At 32.3% G+C, this 20,767-nt stretch overlaps 6 protein-coding genes across 10 annotated transcripts; 4 read left to right on the forward strand and 2 right to left on the reverse strand.

Annotated features, from left to right (window-relative positions):
* Positions 1-524: 524 nt before the first annotated feature.
* On the reverse strand, positions 525-1,754 carry LOC116348870 (rRNA methyltransferase 2, mitochondrial-like). The gene is made up of 3 exons (XM_031780051.1): positions 1,516-1,754; positions 1,087-1,288; positions 525-1,010 (listed from the first exon to the last, which is right to left on the reverse strand). Exons 1-3 carry the CDS (start codon positions 1,665-1,667, stop codon positions 621-623), a joined length of 744 nt encoding a protein of 247 aa, XP_031635911.1. The 5' UTR covers positions 1,668-1,754; the 3' UTR covers positions 525-620.
* An 82-nt stretch (positions 1,755-1,836) lies between these two features.
* LOC116348869 (uridine 5'-monophosphate synthase) lies at positions 1,837-3,664 on the forward strand. Its single transcript, XM_031780050.1, has 3 exons — positions 1,837-2,147; positions 2,216-2,492; positions 2,565-3,664. The coding sequence occupies exons 1-3, from the start codon at positions 1,995-1,997 to the stop codon at positions 3,575-3,577; spliced, it is 1,443 nt and encodes a 480-aa protein (XP_031635910.1). The 5' UTR covers positions 1,837-1,994; the 3' UTR covers positions 3,578-3,664.
* Positions 3,665-4,880: 1,216 nt separating this feature from the next.
* Positions 4,881-7,867, reverse strand: LOC116348740 (UDP-glucuronosyltransferase 1-3-like). Of its 2 annotated transcripts, none has more exons than XM_031779841.1 (7): positions 7,554-7,867; positions 7,272-7,456; positions 6,749-7,015; positions 6,234-6,604; positions 5,619-6,043; positions 5,520-5,547; positions 4,881-5,457 (listed from the first exon to the last, which is right to left on the reverse strand). In XM_031779841.1, the coding sequence occupies exons 3-7, from the start codon at positions 6,995-6,997 to the stop codon at positions 5,001-5,003; spliced, it is 1,530 nt and encodes a 509-aa protein (XP_031635701.1). In that variant the 5' UTR covers positions 6,998-7,015; positions 7,272-7,456; positions 7,554-7,867; the 3' UTR covers positions 4,881-5,000. The 2 variants fall into 2 exon arrangements, with proteins under 2 accessions (XP_031635701.1, XP_031635700.1); XM_031779840.1 differs by having other exon boundaries at positions 6,749-7,022; positions 7,554-7,866.
* Positions 7,868-9,299: 1,432 nt separating this feature from the next.
* Positions 9,300-11,697, forward strand: LOC116348767. Of its 3 annotated transcripts, XM_031779878.1 has the most exons (5): positions 9,300-9,565; positions 9,626-9,672; positions 11,254-11,422; positions 11,485-11,491; positions 11,525-11,697. In XM_031779878.1, exons 1-5 carry the CDS (start codon positions 9,388-9,390, stop codon positions 11,583-11,585), a joined length of 462 nt encoding a protein of 153 aa, XP_031635738.1. In that variant the 5' UTR covers positions 9,300-9,387; the 3' UTR covers positions 11,586-11,697. The 3 variants fall into 3 exon arrangements, 2 of the variants coding, with proteins under 2 accessions (XP_031635738.1, XP_031635737.1); XR_004201858.1 differs by having other exon boundaries at positions 9,626-9,713; positions 11,297-11,422; positions 11,485-11,697; XM_031779877.1 differs by having other exon boundaries at positions 11,485-11,697.
* Positions 11,698-13,656: 1,959 nt separating this feature from the next.
* Positions 13,657-15,236, forward strand: LOC116348823. Its single transcript, XM_031779971.1, has 4 exons — positions 13,657-13,966; positions 14,027-14,073; positions 14,268-14,436; positions 14,498-15,236. The coding sequence occupies exons 1-4, from the start codon at positions 13,816-13,818 to the stop codon at positions 14,575-14,577; spliced, it is 447 nt and encodes a 148-aa protein (XP_031635831.1). The 5' UTR covers positions 13,657-13,815; the 3' UTR covers positions 14,578-15,236.
* A 1,244-nt stretch (positions 15,237-16,480) lies between these two features.
* LOC116348822 lies at positions 16,481-19,124 on the forward strand. Of its 2 annotated transcripts, XR_004201860.1 has the most exons (7): positions 16,481-16,800; positions 16,861-16,907; positions 16,973-17,159; positions 17,221-18,436; positions 18,497-18,543; positions 18,609-18,795; positions 18,857-19,124. XR_004201860.1 is itself a non-coding variant. In XM_031779970.1 (4 exons), the coding sequence occupies exons 1-4, from the start codon at positions 16,656-16,658 to the stop codon at positions 18,976-18,978; spliced, it is 501 nt and encodes a 166-aa protein (XP_031635830.1). In that variant the 5' UTR covers positions 16,498-16,655; the 3' UTR covers positions 18,979-19,124. The 2 variants fall into 2 exon arrangements, 1 of the variants encoding a protein (XP_031635830.1); XM_031779970.1 differs by lacking the exons at positions 17,221-18,436; positions 18,497-18,543; positions 18,609-18,795 and having other exon boundaries at positions 16,498-16,800.
* Positions 19,125-20,767: the final 1,643 nt, after the last annotated feature.

Genomic DNA, 20,767 nt, shown 5'->3' on the forward strand with positions numbered 1-20,767 from the left:
TTTTTTTATTAGTCACAATTTATTAAAAAAAATAACGTAATGAATAAACTTGAATATATTCTTTACCAATGAAACGAACCGCTTACATTTTTTGCTTGAGTAGCCTGAAGGGACTGAATTTGGATGTTATTTGTGTTTTTGTGTTGGTAAGGTTTTTAAATTGGAACATTTACAGGGGAACTGCTTGAGTAAGATGAAACTAATTTCAAGTAAATTTGATTATTCTGAGCACTTTGGCTATAATTAGTTATCTTGATATATTTCGAATGACAAGTGATCACGATAGTAGAAAATAAAATGATTTTATAATTTATTTTTACCATTCGAATAGTAAATTGAAATCATTAGTGCAAGAGCACAAAAACCATATAATCTGAGTTTTTTCATATTAACCTTATTTGATTTGATAGACAAATTTATTCATGGAAATTGAGTGCACGATTGATATAGAAGATGGGTATCGATCCGTCTACTCGGCTTTATTTCTAGCCAAAATCATCCAAAATCATTCTTCATTTTCAATGATATTTTTATTGGTCTCAAAAAATATAAATAACAATGATAGTGAAGTCCTTATTTATTTTCTACTTGTTTAGAAACGTACGTGTTCAGATATAAAACTAGTTAGAGCTGGAATTGGTAATATTTTCAAGTCCTCGAAAGTCTTTGGCCAGGAGAAATTTTTCGGCTGAATCGCTTCTCGACGCTTCTGGTTTTATGTGTTTGAAAGTTTTATAATAACGAAGTGCAATCTCTTCGAATTTCTTCACATTTCCATTGTCCCAAATTTTGACCAAGAGGCTGGCATTTTCGGATGACATTAAAATGGCAAACCGTAAGACATTGTATACCAAGTCCATAATTTTGTCTTGATCCAAACTTCGAACACCAGTTGAATTGGGTGCCATATCAGAGAGTACACAATCGATTTTTCGTCCTTTCAAAAGTTCTCGAATTTGATCTTGGGTCTTTGTGAGAGTAAAATCTGAATGGCTTAGCAAATGAGCGCCCTGTTTGAATACAAACCAAATAAGTTAAAACATAAATTGAAAAAAAATGGATTGGACAAGATTTTTTTTAGTTTACCTCTATGGGATGAATCGATAGCAAATCAATACCGATAACAAATCCCTTTGGTTTGTTCTTCATTTTCCCATTGGCATTAGTTTCGTTCACTGCTATTTCCGTCCACGAACCCGGCGATGCTCCGCAATCAATGACTGTTTGACCGGGTTGTAAGATTTTGGTTTTCTCATTTATTTCAAGCAATTTGAATGCACTTCGACACCTGAAATTAGTTAAACGACCATTGTTTTCTTTATGAAAATAAACTGAAAATTGGCTTGTTATTCGTTCAACACTGGCAAAAAGCGAATTACTGAAAAAACAACTCTTTATCGTGAATGTATTATTACTTTAAACTGAATGACGGAATTTCGTTTCTCTGTCAGTTAAATTATATATCAAATTCAGAAACTTTTTGAAGAAATTGTAAATATGCGAAACCAAACGAACCTATAATTTTTCATTTTGGCTAATTCCACAAACGGATCAGTCATCTGTCGTGTCAGCCATTGGTGTGAACTATGACTTTTGGCTTTGCTTGGACCCTTTTTCAAGTGCGTACAACTTGTGTAAAAACTACGAACGGAAATATTTCGAATCATAGTTGATTTTTTCACTTTATATTTTCATTAAAAAAAATTGAAAGGTTAGTCAGACTGTGTGCACATTTATCGGTTTGTTATGACAATCGAAGTTCGTATTGCCCGATGTCAGTTATTCAGCATGTCATTGTCAATGGACTTATATACATGGCAACATATATATTTGTTTAAAACCATATGATAGACATATGTGAGGTTAGTGTCAACTGATAAAATTTTATACGCCGCATAATTCACCTTTGATTGAATTACTCGTTTTTTTAAAAAATTTAAAAATAAATTGTTTGCTACACATTCGACAATAACAAGTCTGACAAAACGGTCATCATGGTCGCTGACTCTTCAGAAGTATTAAAAACACTTGCAATCAAATTGCATGAAATTGATGCCATTAAGTTTGGAAATTTCCAAACGAAATCCGGACTTCAAACGCCAATTTATTTTGATTTGCGTGTCATCATCGCCCACCCCGATGTTATGGTATGTTTAGAAGAAAATATGATTTTTTTTGCATCCATTTGATTATTTTTCGACATTTCGAATGTTAGGATTTGTTGGCGAACTTACTGTTGAATTTTGTGGAAGAGCAACAAGTCGAATACGAACATATTTGTGGTGTTCCATACACAGCATTGCCGATCGCAACTTTGTTATCGTCGAAACAACAGAAACCAATGTTAATTCGACGCAAAGAAGCCAAATCGTACGGAACAAAAAAATTGATCGAAGGAAAATTTGGTGCTGGCGATTCATGTTTGATAATCGAAGACATTATTACCTCAGGTTCGAGTATTTTGGAAACTGTTAGCGATTTGCGTGCCGAAGGTAAACACACATACATTTTCATATTTATGTTTCGTCATTAATCTAAAAAAAATCGCCTTTTAACTCTGTTAGGAATCGTGGTAAATGATGCGATTGTTGTGATCGACCGTGAGCAAGGTGGAGCGGCAAATATCACCCGGAACGGCGTCCGTGTACATTCACTTTTCAAAATCTCTGAATTTTTGGGTATTCTTCGATCTGCCAATCGCATCGATGACGTTTGCGTGAGAGAAATCTCCGAATACATAGCAAATAATCAAGCCTCAGTAAAACAAAAAGAGGAACCAACAATCGATCGCACAAAATTGAGCTATGAAGCACGTTTGAAATTGTCAAAGAGCCCAATCGCAAAAGACTTACTTCAAATTATCATATCGAAAAAGACGAATTTGTGCTTGGCCGCCGATAGCAATAAAACGGTAGACATTTTGAATGCAGCTGACGCAGCCGGACCATACATTTGTGTATTGAAAACTCACATCGACATTATCGATGACTTTAATGATGAATTCGTCCGGTCATTGACGGCTCTGGCCGCAAAGCATAATTTCTTGATTATGGAAGATCGTAAATTTGCCGATATCGGAAATACTGTTTCATTGCAATATGGTTCAGGCATCTTCCATATCGCTGATTGGGCGCATTTGGTGACCGTACATTCACTTACTGGGCCCAGCATTTTGCAAGGGTTGAAAAATGCTTTGAATGGATCGTCAGAGAAACGTGGCGTTTTTCTATTGGCCGAACTTAGTTCAGCCGGCAGCCTTATTACACCATCGTATACAGAAAGTACGATGAAACTTGTGTCGAGCTCACCAGACGCTGATTTCGTTGCTGGCATTGTTTGTCAAACAAAAGGCGTTGTTCAAGATCCGGGTCTTTTGCAATTGACACCCGGTTGCAAAATCGATACAACCACAGATGGTTTGGGACAACAATACAATACGCCAGCATATGTTGTCAAAGAGAAGGGCGCTGATATTGCCGTTGTTGGACGGGGAATTCTGAACGCAAAGGATATTCGTGCAACAGCCGAACTCTATCGTGACCAACTCTGGACTGCATATTGTGAACGAATCAATTAAACATTTTATCAAATATTTGATATGAACAAACATTTATATTCCAGATAAAAAATCACATTCCATTCGTTGAACGAAACACATTTCAAAATGAACAATTTTAAATAAAAATTTTGGAATTTGTGAAAAAATCTACATTTTTCGGTTGTTTCTATTATTTCTATCCGCTTGCTCTATAGATGAACTCATTTTGTATGAAATCATTGTAGCATTAAAATGTCTGCCTGGTACCAAATTCGGTGGGGCGAAGTATTCGAATGGATGACCATAAGTGACATCGTTTCCATTGGTCAAGCCTGTAAACGAATGCACCGAATTGTCGGCATATATTTACAGCAGAGAATGAAGGATTGGATTATGCCATTGCGTATAGAGGCTGATGGCATTTATATGCACGATTTGGAAATGAATGTGTTTAGTGATTTTATGGAAAATATCAAATTTAATTTTAACACTTCATTTTCATACATTCCATCAAGATCTAACAATGTATTAAAAAAGCTTCAGTTCGAAAACGTAGTACTTTCGTCAGCCCAAATTGGATCTATCAGGGAATCGTTGAACGAAGTCGAAGACCTGAGGTTAAATCGTGACCTAAGGTTAAATTGAATGTGATCTGTACTATCGGCTTAGCTCTTCTCCTAAATTGAAGCATCTTGAAGTATGTTGGGTTTCAGAAAATTGGCCATACGTCCAAATAAATTCCAACTCTATTTGAATCCTTTGAACAAACTTCGCTTAAGAGGCTTTTACAATTGTCTTTATTTGCGTATGAACGGCCTTCGACATGGCTTAAATGGCCGATTCTTGATACCTTCACAAGATGATTATCATTCATTTCCTGAATTCACTGAAATGATGTTAGTTTATATGGAAGATGTCGATATATTAAGTTTATCGCAGTATGTTGCTACAAAGCTTGACTGTATTGTGGTGTGAAAATTTGAGTGAGGATGATATGGAAATATTGGCCAATAGTCTGGTGAATCTAAGAAAAATCCGTCTGGCAGTTGTTTCTAAAAAACAAATCTTACCATTCATTCGCTATTCAGCTCAACTACAAGAATTAAAGTTCAACGTGTTTATGGCAGCATTTATTACGCAAACCATGTTTTGGTGTATTACACAGTAATATGGATTGAGTTGCTGGAATAATTTTAATTTCATTACAAATTCACGTTATTCGTGTAGATACGACAATTTATTTTAAAATTTCAAAATGAAATATTTTAAATAAAAGTTTTTGTAATTTTACTGAAAAATAGATACAAATTCTTGTAGTCGTTTGTAGTATAATTCGATTTTATGGTATTGGTTGAATTCTATTTTGATTTTTTATTGCTAGTATTAGAGTTATCCTCTTTTTTTTTCTATGTTTATCGCCACAACAATTTTTTAAAGTCAAAAATCTTATATCAACTATTTCCTAATCAGTTTTTAGTTTTTTCATTCTTTTGCATATGTTGCCTACTATATAGATGAATAGAACAGTGATTGCAATGAAAACGGTTGCAATTGTAATGTAAATATCAAAAGAATAATAAATGAATGCAGATGAATTGGTTGAATGCGATTTTAATAAAGGCGCCCCTCGTGTTTCGGCTACGTATTCTACCCACCAAACGGCCGTATCAAGAAGTGTTTTGGGCCGATTTCGAAATGAATAAGATACTGTTTTTGCATTTTGTAATGCTTCCGATGACAAAGCGCTATTAATTGCTCTTCTAATATTATCTTCCGTTATATCCTCATATTGGACAATGACCCCTATACCACGCGTCTTTGCTGCGGCTGCATTTAAAAATTGATCGCCACCAAAAGGAGTAATCACCTGTGGCACGCCACAGTAGACTGCTTCACTGAGTCCCATTAATCCTCCATGGCTATCAAATACATTTATTAAACTTTTCTCATTGAAAATCATACTTTTTAAAACAAAAATTACCTCATGAATACACGAACATTTGGATGACCTAAAGTGACATATAATTCAATCAACATTTAACATAGTCGTTCCATTTATGTACAATTGAACATTACTTACATAATATATCTCTTTGCGGCAACCATTTACGAATGAATACGTTTTCGGGTTGATTTGGGAGTGCGTCATTCTCAAATTTCCATAAAATTTTCTGTTTTAATGAACCGAAAGCTTTAAGCAGACTCTCACGTTTTTGGTCTGGTAACGATGATGCAAGTACTTTAGAACCCCAGCTAACATAAATCACACCATCTGTGGCCGAGTCTAAGAAAGTTTTTAGCTCTGCATCTAGGGGTTGTTCTTCTTTAATGTGAATTCCACCTAATTCAATAACATTTGGTACATTTGGCCGTGAGCCACTGAGTGAATAATGGCTGTTTGTGAACATCAAACTTGTTTCCTTAACAAGTTCGCTAATCGCTGGAATATTGTCATTTTTCATATATTTTTGTATTATTTCATCTGTTGCTGGCATTGCTATATAGCTAGTGTGAAAATTCAGAATAAGAATAATTTAAAAACTGTTTCATAAAACAATAGAGTAAAAACACATATCATTAACGACATTTATATGAAAGATGTTTACAAAATCTCAGCTGAACCACTGAAAATGTATATCATTCAAAATAAAACCCTATAAATTAACCCTTCAGAATATTAACAAAAAAACCTTACTGGTACATAAGTTTCAATACATTGACGGTAATCCAGTTGTTGAGGCGTTCAATAAAATTCATTTTGTCTGTGTATGCCGTGAAGAGCGCAGGAATATATGATGGAATCAATGGATTTCCAAAACGATCGTAGTGCCATGGCATCAACAAACAACTGCTTAAAGCAATTACAGGTGCTTGTATTTTCCACGCAATTGCTACCATACAATCATTATTGAATTGTTCTAGCAAAATGACATCATATTTTGGTTTCGTATTCAAAATTTTCTGCACACTAGTAGAGTTGAATGCGATTTCACATGTTTTAATTCCCATTTTGTTCAATAGAAAAAAGTTCTGATAATTCTTAAACCAGGACTCATTTTTAAACTCCTGTAAGTAATTGGTACTGAATTAGGCTCGGTGCTGTATAAAACGTAAATACATATTTTGTCAACGGAGAAGTGGTAAGTTTTCGTATATCTTAGATATGCTTGCACTTCTATCTGCTTGTATATCTTATCTGGTTTTAATTACCTTCAGAGTAAGAGAGTTCCTATCCAAAGTAGTTTTCGTCAATAGCAAATCATTGTAGTTTTCTGGTGCATTTTTGTCTGGGAAGTGGCTCACAACTGTAACTTTATGGCCAGCGTCAGCAAGTCCACGCATGATTGGATGAAAAAACTTGAAATGACTCTCACCCGGATATGGAAACAGTCCCAGAATGTTTAATGAGCTTGTTGTTGATATTGCCAGCACAAACATTAACACGATTTCCACTTTCATTTTTCACAATTATCTGAACTTTATACTTAAAAAAGCGTAAAACGTTGGCACGCAGAATAAAGCAAAAGAAATATTATTTTCTAAATAATTGAACTAATGACTGTACTTTTACCAGAGAGTAGGAAACACTATCACAAAGAGTCACATTATTTACAAAAATCGAAATGTGTACAAATCTTTAGCAATATAAGTGTTTTCTACCCTCTGACTTTTGCGAAGAAGTTACTTAAATTTAATGCATATTTTTTGAAAAACGATATTAAAAACTGTATACTTTTTAACTTTTGTTGTTTAAACATTCCGTAAAACTAAATTGACATTCTTTGAGAAGTTCTACCGACCGATCCAATGAATAATTTAGTAGTAAAGCCAATAAACGGTCAAAGGTTCGTTTTGAATCAATGTTATTTATTAATTATTGCCGAAGTTTCGAACCAATGTGGGGTTCTTTCTCAAGGCCTACAAAGAAACAAATATTTTAACTCAATAATTCCATTTACAACAACAAAACACGCGAAATACACAGATAATTTTTAAAATATAATACAATTCTTACTAAATTATGAACATCAATATTGTCACATTTATGATCTTCAATTTCACCATCTAATGAATGCTTTTCCATAAGAAAATATCAAAGAGAGCACAAACTAAAACGTAAAATAGAAAAAGAAAATAATTCATGCGTGTATCGAATAGTAAGAAACCAATATTGATGACATAACAATATCAAAACACTTATAAAAATGGAGAGTTCATCGTCTGAGTGATAGACGCTTCGAAGCAACTAATAACACTTTGATTTGATGACACAATGATTTCCCGTTCTCATTGATCAATCGGTACCACCAACGTAATTCTTCATCATCACTTGCAGTGCCGTACTTTACTACTACATTGACATTCTTTGTTCTTTCTTGAACAATTACAATACATTGATTTTTTCTTTTTTGTTTTTTTCCTTGTTATCAATTTTTTTATATTTTGAATTTTTGATAAGAGTGCAAGGAATATTCTGGTTATAAATATGAACAGTGCTTTTTCATACATCAACAATGCGTTATCATCATCCATAATATTGAATACAGAAGTTCATTTCAATAAAATCATTTTAAAAAACACTTTCTCCAATGCCAATTCTATTTTAATCATATACATTTTGAACTCAATCAAACATGTGAACTATACTGAGAAAACTGTCAGTACAATTGCTGCCAATAGTATGATTGTAGTGGTTTCGGTATGATTCTACAATGATACTATTTACGTATAATTTTGGCGGCAATTGTACTGACAGTTTTCTTAGTGTAGTTCACATGGAATTTCAAACGTTTTAAAATTTACTTCCAAATCTCGAGCAAATATATTGTTTTTTTTCTCTCCAAACAATCGTGGACGTGTTCGTTGTTCGATCGCACAAACGAACGAACGTAGTGATATCACCACATTTAAATATCACCAAAAATTGAAAAAAACGCACACAAACGACCGATCACAGTCGTACATGTTCGTGCCCAGCTCTGGTCACAAATAGATCGTATATTTGACTAAAGTTGCGTGCCACTGCATAAATTTTTCCTGCACATCTATGCCCATTGATGTCTCCAGACCGAACAAAAAAATCATTTGAATTATACATTTCCATTAACTCGGAAAAAACAAACGTGTTCGTTGTTCGTTGAACGTTGTTGTTCGTATGAACAAAGTGACAATCTGTACTCATCAGAAAAATGAAAATGTTGACCCAAAGAGTTCGATGGGCGATATTTTTATTAAAATAGCTTCTGACGGAAAGTTGGTCATATAATTTTTTACTTGTCAAATTCCCAAGAATATGTTGGTGAAAATGTCAGCATTCACTTATGTTACATACTGTATAACAGGATAAACGCGAAAGATATTATTATACTACGTTGAAATATCGAATGGCACCAAATTCGGTATAAAAAAAGTTCATTGTCGAAGTTATCAAAGTAGTGGTGTATTTCAGTTGTGAACGTTGACGAACAGTGTGTTTGTTAAATGTTTTGTAAAAGTTAGAATGACATTTTAAATAGTTTCCATTCTCTCCAAGATTCTTTCAGTTGCCTCTGAGTTATATTTTTGTATGTGAGAAAAAAATAACATTTAATTAATCTCAATTAAAGCAAGTTATATCATACACTACGGACATACGTAGGGATGTGTAGACTGCGCGAAACTATGTTAATCTTAAGCATTTGGGCGTTCTATTTCATTCTAAATTGAAAAATAAAATAATCTGAATACTCTTTATCATTCTTGTTTTATTTCTTTAGGCGAAAGCATCTGTGCATCTTTCGTCGCATATTCTTAGTCGTTAAGCATTTGATTACTATCACTTAAATCGCGAGACAAATAAAAATTATAAAATGTTCAGTATAAATTTACCAATCGTTTCTAATTTTTGTGACTGTTTCGATTTAAGAACGAGTGGATTAATAATTGGTTGGCTTGGAGCTCTAACTTCTTGTGTTTCTATATTTCTAAGCGTAATATTTGTATTTCTATATGGAATTGAAAATGTATATGTAAATGGGATATCAAATGGTAAAGCAATTGAAGCATCATAACACTTCATTCGATTAAAATTATTGTGTTAAATTTCAGTATTTGGATTGGTTATCAGTGCTTGTTGGCTTTATGGAATTTATGAGGTAAAACAAATTCCTAAGTAAAATTGGCGAAATTCATACAAGTATGTTGCTCTCATAGATTCTGACCAGGGGGTCCAGGGTACAAAATACCCCCCCCTGAGCAACGAATTTACCCCCTCTGTGATTTTGAAAGTACCCACTCCCATTTTTATTTTCGAGCAAAAATTATTCCGATTTGCTGAGGTTTTTCAAAAATTCAATTTTCATATTCGAATGTCCGACTAAACAAAATTTATTTATTCGCCGTAGACAAAACAATTAAGTCCGGTCAACTGTTTGATTATTTAATTGATTAAGTTCGATCAACTATATTGTTTATGTCTCAGTTTTTGCACATCTGCATTTTCGAATCAAATTATTATCGGCGATTGATATGATTACTCCAAAGAATTTAAATTCATTGCGAACTCACCTCGAGTCGAAGTGTGTAACAACTTCAAATAGACGAAAAAAAGAGAGTTTACAAAAAAAAATTGGAAACTAGTAATAATGGGTGGATGTCAAAGTAGTTGTACGAGTGCTGATGTTATAGCAGAAGCCAGATTTTCACGGAACGGCAGCATAATTCTTAAAAAAGAAGAAAATGTCAAAAGATTCAATATCGACACTAGTATTAGTGACTTTGGTTTACAGAAGGTAATATAGTGAAATATCATATCATGATTTCATCATTACTTAAACTCTGCAATTTCGCTTTTAGTTCACTGAGCAAAAATAAGAAGATTTATCATATCAAGTTGAAATCAATCGATGCATTCCATATACAATGTACATCTGATTTGTTTGTCTATGTTTAAATAAAAACACAAAGTTCATCAGTTTGAATAAAAATACACACATTTGTTTCATTTGTATGCCAGTTTCCGACTGGACAAAGTTAGTAATATCTATAATGGATCACGAAAAGTTCTGTGAATACAGAGACGATAAAACAGAAACATATGTATTTTGGACTAGATTTCTCAATGAAGAAGGCATTGATTGGACTGACCGGACAAAGCAGCTAATTCGAACAGTGCTCGTATTGCCAGTTGGTAGCGCTGAGGCAGAAAGAGGCTTTTCCATTATGAATCATTTGAAAACCTCACGGCGGTCGAGATTATTACCAAAACATATGGAAGATATAATGCGCATTAGAATAAATAGTGTGAATGAAATAGAAAAGTTCGCTGCAAGCAAGTACGCAAATGAATTTATAAAACAAAAGCATTATCGAACGGATGACCCGAAAGGTCGCCGAAACAAAGCTGTATCTTTGACAGAAGTCGAGGATAAGGCAAAAAAATTCTTGCCGAAACCATCATTTTTGTGAAATCATCAAATTAATTACATATTAATGAAGTGGAAATGAAAAAAAACTTGTATCTTTAATTTTAATAAAATAATGTAATAATATTAGTGATTACTGGAATATGTCATAATAAAAATTTCAAATTTTTTTTCGGTCTCAACTTTTTTTCCGAAAGCAAATTTACACTGGATAGAATGGACTTTCAAAATTACCCCCCTTCAGATTTTCTCAAATTACCCCCCCCTTAAATCGTCAACTCCAGAATCTATGGTTGCTCTTCATTTTTATAGAATCGACCAAGTTATATGTTAATCAATGTTATCACGGTTGCAGTAGTTACAATTGTTTTGTACATTGGTGTGGTGTTTACGATGGTATTATATTTAAAGTTGGCAGTCACATCATTTGATCGTAAAATGTTGTTAGACATTTCGCTTTTTATTCACTGCATTTTAACAGGTAATGAATCTAGATAAAAAGGTCGGTAATATGCATCTGATTTAATCTTATTACATTTTCAGTCGGTTTCGCCTATTTGTTTATCGTTATGTATTCCATCTACAAAAACATCAAAGACACCACCTCTGAATCGACGGGCCATGAAGTTACATCGCCAGCTTAATCATAAAAGATTTGGGTTGAATGTTTTGTTACAACCAAAAATGTAATTCGTAAAATATTGTGGTCCAATGTTGTGAATAAAAAAATCAATTTAATGATTACAAATAACGAAATTCATGCTATATCCTTAATTGATTAAAACAAAAAATTCAAATCATGTTTTGCTGAACAAATAAAAATCAAAAATACATTTAAATCTTATTAAGACGAATAACTTCTATTTATCTACATATTTTTGCGTATAACAGGTGGCAATGAAAAAAAAAACAAATTTGCAATCAGCAAGCCAACGTGTCCAAAATCTATTTTGTCTCAATTGATATAATTCTAAATAACGGTAAAAAATTGAAAAACTTTCACTTTGATGATTCATTTTCATTTCTATGTCAATTTTCGACATAAGATATAAACAACAGTTTTGTTATTTGAAGTGGAATCGCTACGAATGATCGCTATTGATATTAATACTACTAGAATAATGAAAATTATTTAACGGGATGTTTTTGTGTCTTTGAACTAAGATACAAACACAATCAATCTCCTTTATAATTTTTTAGTTGCGAAATAGTCTTAAATGTTTGTTCTGTGAGAAGAATTAAAACGAGAGATGATAATTTCGAATTTTATATATTTTTTATTTTAAATAGCAAATACCGGACGAAGAATCACAGGCTTTTTTAATAATGTGACACATGGAATGTACTTACACCTAATGTTCCAGGTCCAATAATTTGGCCGTAATTTATTCCAAATGATACACCATTTCGTGTGGAGCCCCGTATTAGTGCAAACGGAATTTATCCATTATAATGTATACTTACGGTTTTAACCGTCCGCATCAAGTAAGGACAAAAAAGACAATGAAAATGGCGCCTGTATGCATGAAATGTCAATGGCAACAACGGCTGACGCACAAAGGTTTTCACTTATCAGAAAATGAAATAAGAAACAACCAAAGCGTCTCTTTTAACTGGCATCAAATGGAATCGCATCAATTTTCTACAATCATCAATGAAATTCCAATACAAACGTTACCCATGTCGCCAAATGTACAGACAAATAATGGGATGCAATCAACGCCAACAACGTACATCCATCGTACTTACTATATGAAATACAGATATCGATTCGTTGCCTCTGAGTTATACTTCTGCGATTCAAGTAGCAGCCGCTAGATAGATAGGTTATATAGATATATTCAAGGGGAATGAAGTGCGTATTGGCGATGCTCTACGCAATAAGTCTGAAGGACAAAGAAAAACTACATTTGAACATCTTAGAGGAAAAACATAAAATAATTTGGCAAAATTCTAATACAATTTCATAATGGAACAAATTGAGTAGTTGTTGACGAGATTTCCTAAAAAATGCCAATTCATCAACCTGAAAAATCCTCTATTTTCTCCTATTAAACAAGAAAGTATCCTTCTTTTCAAACTTACGAAAAATATGTTGTTTTTCTTCGAGGCTTTCATTTTGCTCAATCATAGTCTATAAATAAAATAGATGACAGCATCCCCACACCAAAAGGGTAAAATTTACAAATAGGCAGGACTGTGCGGAGCCGAGTTTTAGACGAAAACAGTCTAGGGGACGGACACTATTATAAATATTAGAATATTAGCGAAATATTAGCAAAAATTGTTTGTTTTGCTTCACCATTGCTTGTTAGAGAATTGCGCACTTTGCTCACCGAAAACTTTTTTTTGTTACTTTAAGTGTTTTACTATTTAATAGAAATAAATTTTATTTTTTCTAAACCAGGAAAAATAAAAAAATGTTAAATGTTCATCTAAGAATTTATGAAAAATTCATACATGATTTCACTTTGAGATCAGCTATTTGACGTTTGACGTTTATACTAGTGAGCTAATATTAGCAATATTAGTATGTCTGTATAGTTATAATAGTAGATTTTTTTATTAATATTAGAAAAATATTATCAAAATTAAACTATGAAACTAGATTTTACTAGATTTTGTGTCCGTCCCCCAGAAAACAGTTTTGAAGCACATGCGTATACTACAGATGGTAACCATATCTTTTATTCATTTTCATTCATCTATCTTTGCTTCGTACATCTTCGCTTCATATCATTACAGTTTTAGTTTTCAAGGCGAAATTATCTGTGTATCTTCCATCGTATATTCTTAATCGTAAAGCATTTGCTTAAATTTACTTTCATCCAACATTCTCTCTCGAAGACAAATAAAAATTATAAAGTGTTTAATATGACTTCGAAAATTCCAACCGTTTCTTATTTTTGCTGCTGTATCGATTTAAGAACTGGTGGATTAATAGTTGGTTGGATAGGGGTAGTATCTTCTATCCTTTATATTCTTGAAAGCCTAAGAACTGGAAATACACTTGGACATTCAATAGGTAAAGTATTTGAAATATCAAAAGACTTCATTCAATTAAAATTATTACGTTAAATTTCAGCAATTCAATTAGTTCTCAGTGCTTGTTGGCTTTATGGAGTTAAGGAGGTAAAACAAATTCTTAAATAAAAGTGGTGAAATTTACAGTCAGACATTGGGTGTGGACTATGGATATAACGGCTGCTATTAAAACGAGTTAAATAGCGCCTATGAAATAGCAGCCGCTATATGCATAGTTCGAAGCCTGATGTCTGATTTAAACGAATGTCTTCTTCAATGTCTTTTTAATTTTAATATTGTAGAATCGACCGAGTTTCATGTTATTTACTGTCATATTGGATGGAATAGTGCTCATTTGTTTGTATATTTGTGTGTTTGTTCTTGCTGTGGTACTTTTGATAGCTTCGCCTTCTTCTGACGATGATGATAGAATTACCTTTGGATTTTTGCTTCTTGTAACCTTTGTTTCAGGTAATGAATCTAGCTAAAAGGGTGAATAATATTTGCTTGATTTAACTTGATATGTTTTCAGTCACATTAACCTACTTTTGGATTATGATGTATTCCGTCTACAAACACATAAAAGAAAACACCTCTGGATTGGCCATGTAGTTACATCGCTAGCTTGATTACAAAAGATTTTATTTGAATATTTAATTAAAGTTTACTCTAATGAAAATTACAATTAAACTTTCATAGCATATTATAACCAAAACTGCAATTGATCGGCTGAGAATAAAAGTGACTTTAAGTTTTTTTTAAACCGTCTCCATCTTATGTAAATCCTATACAAATTATGAGACACTTTTAAGATTTTTTCTGCTTAAAGTCTCTTTTATTACCAGCCGTACAATTCAAATTCGGTAAAATTTAATAAATGTATACTACATAGAGACAATCACGTTGAATATGTCAGCAGGCGCCAAAAATTGACATACATGTTTGCATAGAGATTTGGATAAATCAACATATTTGATTCGGTTTTTTCATAAACATTGTGATTGGACATCTTTTAAAAAAAATTAATAATTTCGTACAAATGTTGTAGAAACCAGAGGTAGCATCGAGGCGTTAGAATGGGCCCAAGACCCGCTCAAATAGTTGCCATATTTGCCCGAACCCGACACGAGTCCGATCGAAACCATTTTTTTCCTTGGTATTTATTGAATTTTCGGGTGTGAGGGATCGGTCCGTCGTAATTTAAGAAATGTATAAATTAAAACTTTGAAACTAATAAAAAATTCAAAACAATCATGTCAAATGTCAATTTATCAAATATTCTTTTTGAGTGATTCTTATGTTCATAATCAAAGAGTCAATTCTACTAAATATATTAGTATTTCAGTTGTGAACGTTGTGTTCGCTAATTTGTTTTTATATAGATTTGAATGAAAGCAGCAGTTCATTCTAACATTCACAATTCTAGCCTATTGTAGAATTGTAGATAATGTTGTTGTAAATATTCTGTCGCTAAGCGTGTGGTTCGTTTGAAAAAGCTTATTTTATCAGTTGCCTCTGGTTTATATTTTTGTTAGTGCGAAAAAATAACATTTAATTTTAATGCAAATGCTATGGGGATGAAGTCCAACAAATTAGAACTATATTTGAACACCTCAGATCAAAAACAATAAATGGTTTTGCGTTAGCTGTGTACAAATGCCGCATAAGGTATTGTATATTCAAATCGGGGGTGGAAGCATCGGCAAATTTCAAATTTTAGCTCTGAAAAAAATTATTAAATTATTTTGAAATGTCTATATGAAATGGGGGCGCTCGCGTCGTTTATGAACACAAAAATCATGAAATTGCAACTTCTTGATCCAAATGTAGTGTCAAATGAAATTCGAAACTTCTTAAGGCTTAAACAATTGTACCAAAAATGTACTTAATTGTACCATACTCGTTTGGATAGTATTTTCAATATAGAAGTTCAATTTTCGGGATATTTTCCGGTAAACTGACAAAAACTGAAACCTATTTGTAAGGTAAAACCTTAAATGCGTAAACAGAGCAAATGCGTCAAATTTTTATAGATTTTTCCGATAGATTGACAAAAATGAAGCCATCATCTCTGCAACTTCACACAATTGAAATAAATTTCAATTCATTTTCAATTTGAATGTGAATGGTGATTGAAAATTAAAAAAATACAATTTAATGAATTGAAAAAATATAATGCAAAATTCCCATTTACATTAACTAATGGTAATTGATTGCCAAATGAATGAATTGTAAAAAGTAATCATTATTTCAAACACTGATGTAGTTTTTCTTTGAAGCATTCATTTCATTCAATTATCATGGTGACATCATCCCTACGCCTAATGGGTAAAATTTGCACATATGCGAGAAGGTGCGGCGCCGAGTTAATTGAGATGAGAACATTTTTGAGGAACATGCGTACATCACGCATAGTAACTGTGGCGTTTATTTATTTCCATTCGTCTATTTTCACACAGCTCCGTATATCCTCTCGAAAGTCCGCATATTAAGCATTTGGGCGTTCAATTTCGTTGTATTCAAAAATAGAATGATGAGACCACTTTTTCTCATTCCGATTTTGGTTCCCAAAGTGGAAACATCTTTGAGTCTTCCGTTGTGTATTCTAAATCGTTAACGATTTGGTTAAATTTACTTTCATTCACTTAAATCGCGAGCTAAATAAAAATTATAAATAAAAATAAATAAATATGGGATTTCCAACTGTTTCTCGTTTTTGTTGCTGTTGCGATTTAAGAACTGGTGGATTAATAGTTGGTTGGATAGGGGTAGTATCTTCTATCCTTTATATTCTTCAAAGCCTAATAACTGGAAATGTATATGGAATTGGAATGGGTAAAGCATTAAAAACATTAAAATACTTCATTCAGTTAAAATTATTGTGTTAAATTTCAGTAATTCAATTGGTTCTCTGTGCTTGTTGGATTTATGGAATTAAGGAGGTAAAACAAATTCTTAAATAAAAGTGGTGAAGTTTATACAAATATGTTGTTCTTCATTTTAATAGAATCAACCAGGTTATTTGTTAATATCTGTCATATTGGATGGAATCGGGCTCATTATTTTGTACATTGGTGTGGCTTTCATGATTCCGGCACTATTTGTTATTTTTACTTCTTCTGACAAATCTTCAGAAGCGTCTACTATAAAAGTTATTTTTGTGATTACTTTTATTGGTTTATGCATCTTCTCAGGTAATGAATTTAGTTGAAAGGGTTAATAATATTTGCCTAATTTAATTTAATAAATTTTCAGCCGTTCTCACCTATTTTTGGATTGTGATGTATTCCGTCTACAAACACATTAAAGATACCGCCTCTGGATCGATGGCTCCCAAATACGTCACATCTGGTCCTGTAGTAATGTCGCCAGCTTGAGTACAAAAGATTTGATTTGAATATTTCATGAAAGTTTACTCCAATGAAAATTACAATTAAACTTTCATATCAAATTATAACCAAAATTGCCATTCAAATTCATTAAAATTGAATAAATCTATACTGCATAGAGATTTGGCTAAATCAACATATTTGATTCTTTTTCTTCATAAAACCTTAAGGTCCAATCTTTTGAAAAAAAAAATCGATTTAATAATTTGAAACAGGCGCCAATAAATTTGAATAAATGTGTGCGTATATTTTTTCGTTCTATTTTGTGCGAACTTTCTTCCAATCTGTGTATACTGTGTATGTGTGTGTATACTTTTCAGTATATAATACGTCTTATTAACTGAAGCACATAAGATATTTATGTCGTATATATTATATAAGAACGAAACGCTTTTTTGGAAATTCCTACTGTGACGCCATACTGCACATCTGAAAATAGTCAAATATAAATTTTCAGTGACGCTTATAATCAAATACATCAAAATAATAATATATATAATTTAATATTTCGTTACCAAAAACATTTACACATTTAGCTGTATAGTGGACAGATTCTCCTAATCTCTTCTACCACTATACACAAAGACAAAAAATAACAACAATTGTTTGGACCGATATGTGTACAGTGACAGCGTATATAACACACGAATGATCTATTCGACAATGAATATCGCTCGCAAGTAACCATGCCGTTTATTTCTTTCCATTCATCTATTTTGACACATATTCGCATAAGTCTGTATTTTAGGCATTTGGATGTTCTATTTCGTTGTATTCAAAAATAAAATAATCAGACAAAGTGATCATTCGGGTTTTATTTCTCAAAGTGGAAACATCTTTGAGTCTTCCATTGTGTATTCTAAATCGTTAACGATTTGGTTAAATTTAATGTCATTCACTTAAATCGCGAGCTAAATAAAAATTATAATAAATAAATATGGGATTTCCAACTGTTTCTCGTTTTTGTTGCTGTGGCGATTTAAGAACTGGTGGATTAATAGTTGGTTGGATAGGGGTAGTATCTTCTATCCTTTATATTCTTCAAAGCTTAATAACTGGAAATGTATATGGAAATGGAATGGGTAAAGCATTAAAAACATTAAAATACTTCATTCAGTTAAAATTATTGTGTTAAATTTCAGTAATTCAATTGGTTCTCAGTGCTTGTTGCATTTATGGAATTAAGGAGGTAAAACAAATTCTTAAATAAAAGTGGTGAAGTTTATACAAATATAGTGTTCTTTATTTTAATAGAATCAACCAAGTTATTTGTTAATATCTGTCATATTGAATGGAATCGGGCTCATTATTTTGTACATTGGTGTGGCTTTCATGATTCCGGCACTATTTGTTATTTTTACTTCTTCTGACAAATCTTCAGAAGCGTCTGCTATAAAAGTTATTTTGGTGATTACTTTTATTGGTTTATGCATCTACTCAGGTAATGAATCTAGTTAAAAGGGTTAATAATATTTGCCTAATTTAATTTAATGAATTTTCAGCCGTTGTCACCTATTTTTGGATTGTGATGTATTCCGTCTACAAACACATTAAAGACACCACCTCTGGATCGACGTCTCCCAAATACACCACCTCTGGCTATATAGCTACGTCACCAGCTTGATTACAAAAGATTTGTTTTGAGTAATTACTGAAAGTTTATTCCAATGAAAATTACAATTAATCTTTCATATCAATAACCAAAAGGGCAATTTAAATTCATTAAAATTGAATAAATGTATACTGCATAGAGATTTGACTTAATCAAAATATTTGATTCTTTTTTTTCCATAGCAACATGCGCCACAAAATTTGAATAAATATGTGCGTATATTTGCTATTTATTTCCTATATATTTCGTCTATGTTATTGTTTCATTCTATTTTGTGCGGTTTCCAATCTGTATATACAATATACATACACAGTGTATATACTTTTCGTTAGTATAATACATATTATTCACGTCATATGTCATACATATTTTATGAGTACAAACGCTACTTTGGAAGTTCCTACTGCACATCTGAAAATAATCAAAAATTTTAATATGCCGTTACCAAAAAGGTTGACACACTGAGGTGCATGGACAGATTCTCCTTTTCTCTTGTATACACAGGGACAACAAAAATAACAACAATGGTATGGACACATAATGCTTGTGTGTGCGTGTGTGTATACTCTCTCTCTCTCTCTCTCTCTCTCTCTCTCTCTCTCTCTCTCTCACTGAACAACGTTTCTATGTAGCAGTGCTATTCTTGATGTTTTTTATTTTTTATGGAACATGATGAGTATGAGTTGAACGGCGATCCTACCTATGTTTATGAACAGATTCTGATAATAAATATAACATGTTATTATATAAAAAGTGTTAGCTTATCAATATATTGATTTCTTGCCACGACGATTTTTTATGTCTGATTTTGACTGTTAAATATTTTAGGGATTTTTTATTTAAAAATTCCAAGTGACATGATATAAATTAAAATTAGAAGACTCAATTTTGAAACTCATAATTCAAACAGAAATTCAAAACAATACAAATACTAATTTATCAATTCAGCAAACTTTCTTTTTGATTGACATGAAAGTCCATAGTCAAAGTGTCAATAATGTATTTTACATTTCACTTGTGAACGTCGTCTTCGCTAATTTTTTTTATAGAAGTTAGAATGAAATTTTAATTAGTTTCTATTCTATCAGTTGGGAAAAAATAACATTTAATTTTAATGCAAATGCTATGGGTATGAAGGCTGACAAATTAGAAATATATTTGAACACCTCAAAGCAAAAGTAATAAATATTGATCTTTTGTTTTTGTTTTTAGTTCTTTGTGTTGTGGTTTTCTCAAATGTTCTCTATGAGATTGAATGTTTTTAAAGCCATTTTAAAGGCTCTCAAAACAGTAAACCTTAACCTTGGATTATTGGATTTGTACGGAGAGCATACTGGGTCTACTTTTCAGTAGTATCCATAGTTTCTCGTTCCATCTGTTCGGCACGGCTTCCTGTGGCCCTTGCTTTTCAGCATGGTCTTCAGCGGTCCTTGCCGCTATTATTATTATTATCGAAATATATTGATTTTTTATGACTATTTGTGACCTTTTAGTTTCACCAAATTTTCCAAAGTACCAAAATCATTCGAATTTGCTAGGGCTTTTGAGTGGTTTACAATTATTTATCGTAAATATTTCGCCAGTTTCATCGTAAATATAAAATAAATATTTTTGACATTTATTGTATATATTTTCTCGAGCCCTGTGTATTATATTGTTTAGATTCTCCTGAAGATGAAATACGAAAATGTATTCGAAACGTCGAAACAGTAAATAAATAAAGAATGTACGGCCACTAGTCCAGCAAAAAGGAATTGAATCTACGTGTTTTTTTCTATCAAATTCGAAAAAGTCTATAATA

Source organism: Contarinia nasturtii, unplaced genomic scaffold (assembly GCF_009176525.2).
Source record: "Contarinia nasturtii isolate CC-2019 unplaced genomic scaffold, AAFC_CNas_1.1 Cnas_scaffold_2678, whole genome shotgun sequence".
Lineage (NCBI taxonomy): Eukaryota > Metazoa > Arthropoda > Insecta > Diptera > Cecidomyiidae > Contarinia > Contarinia nasturtii.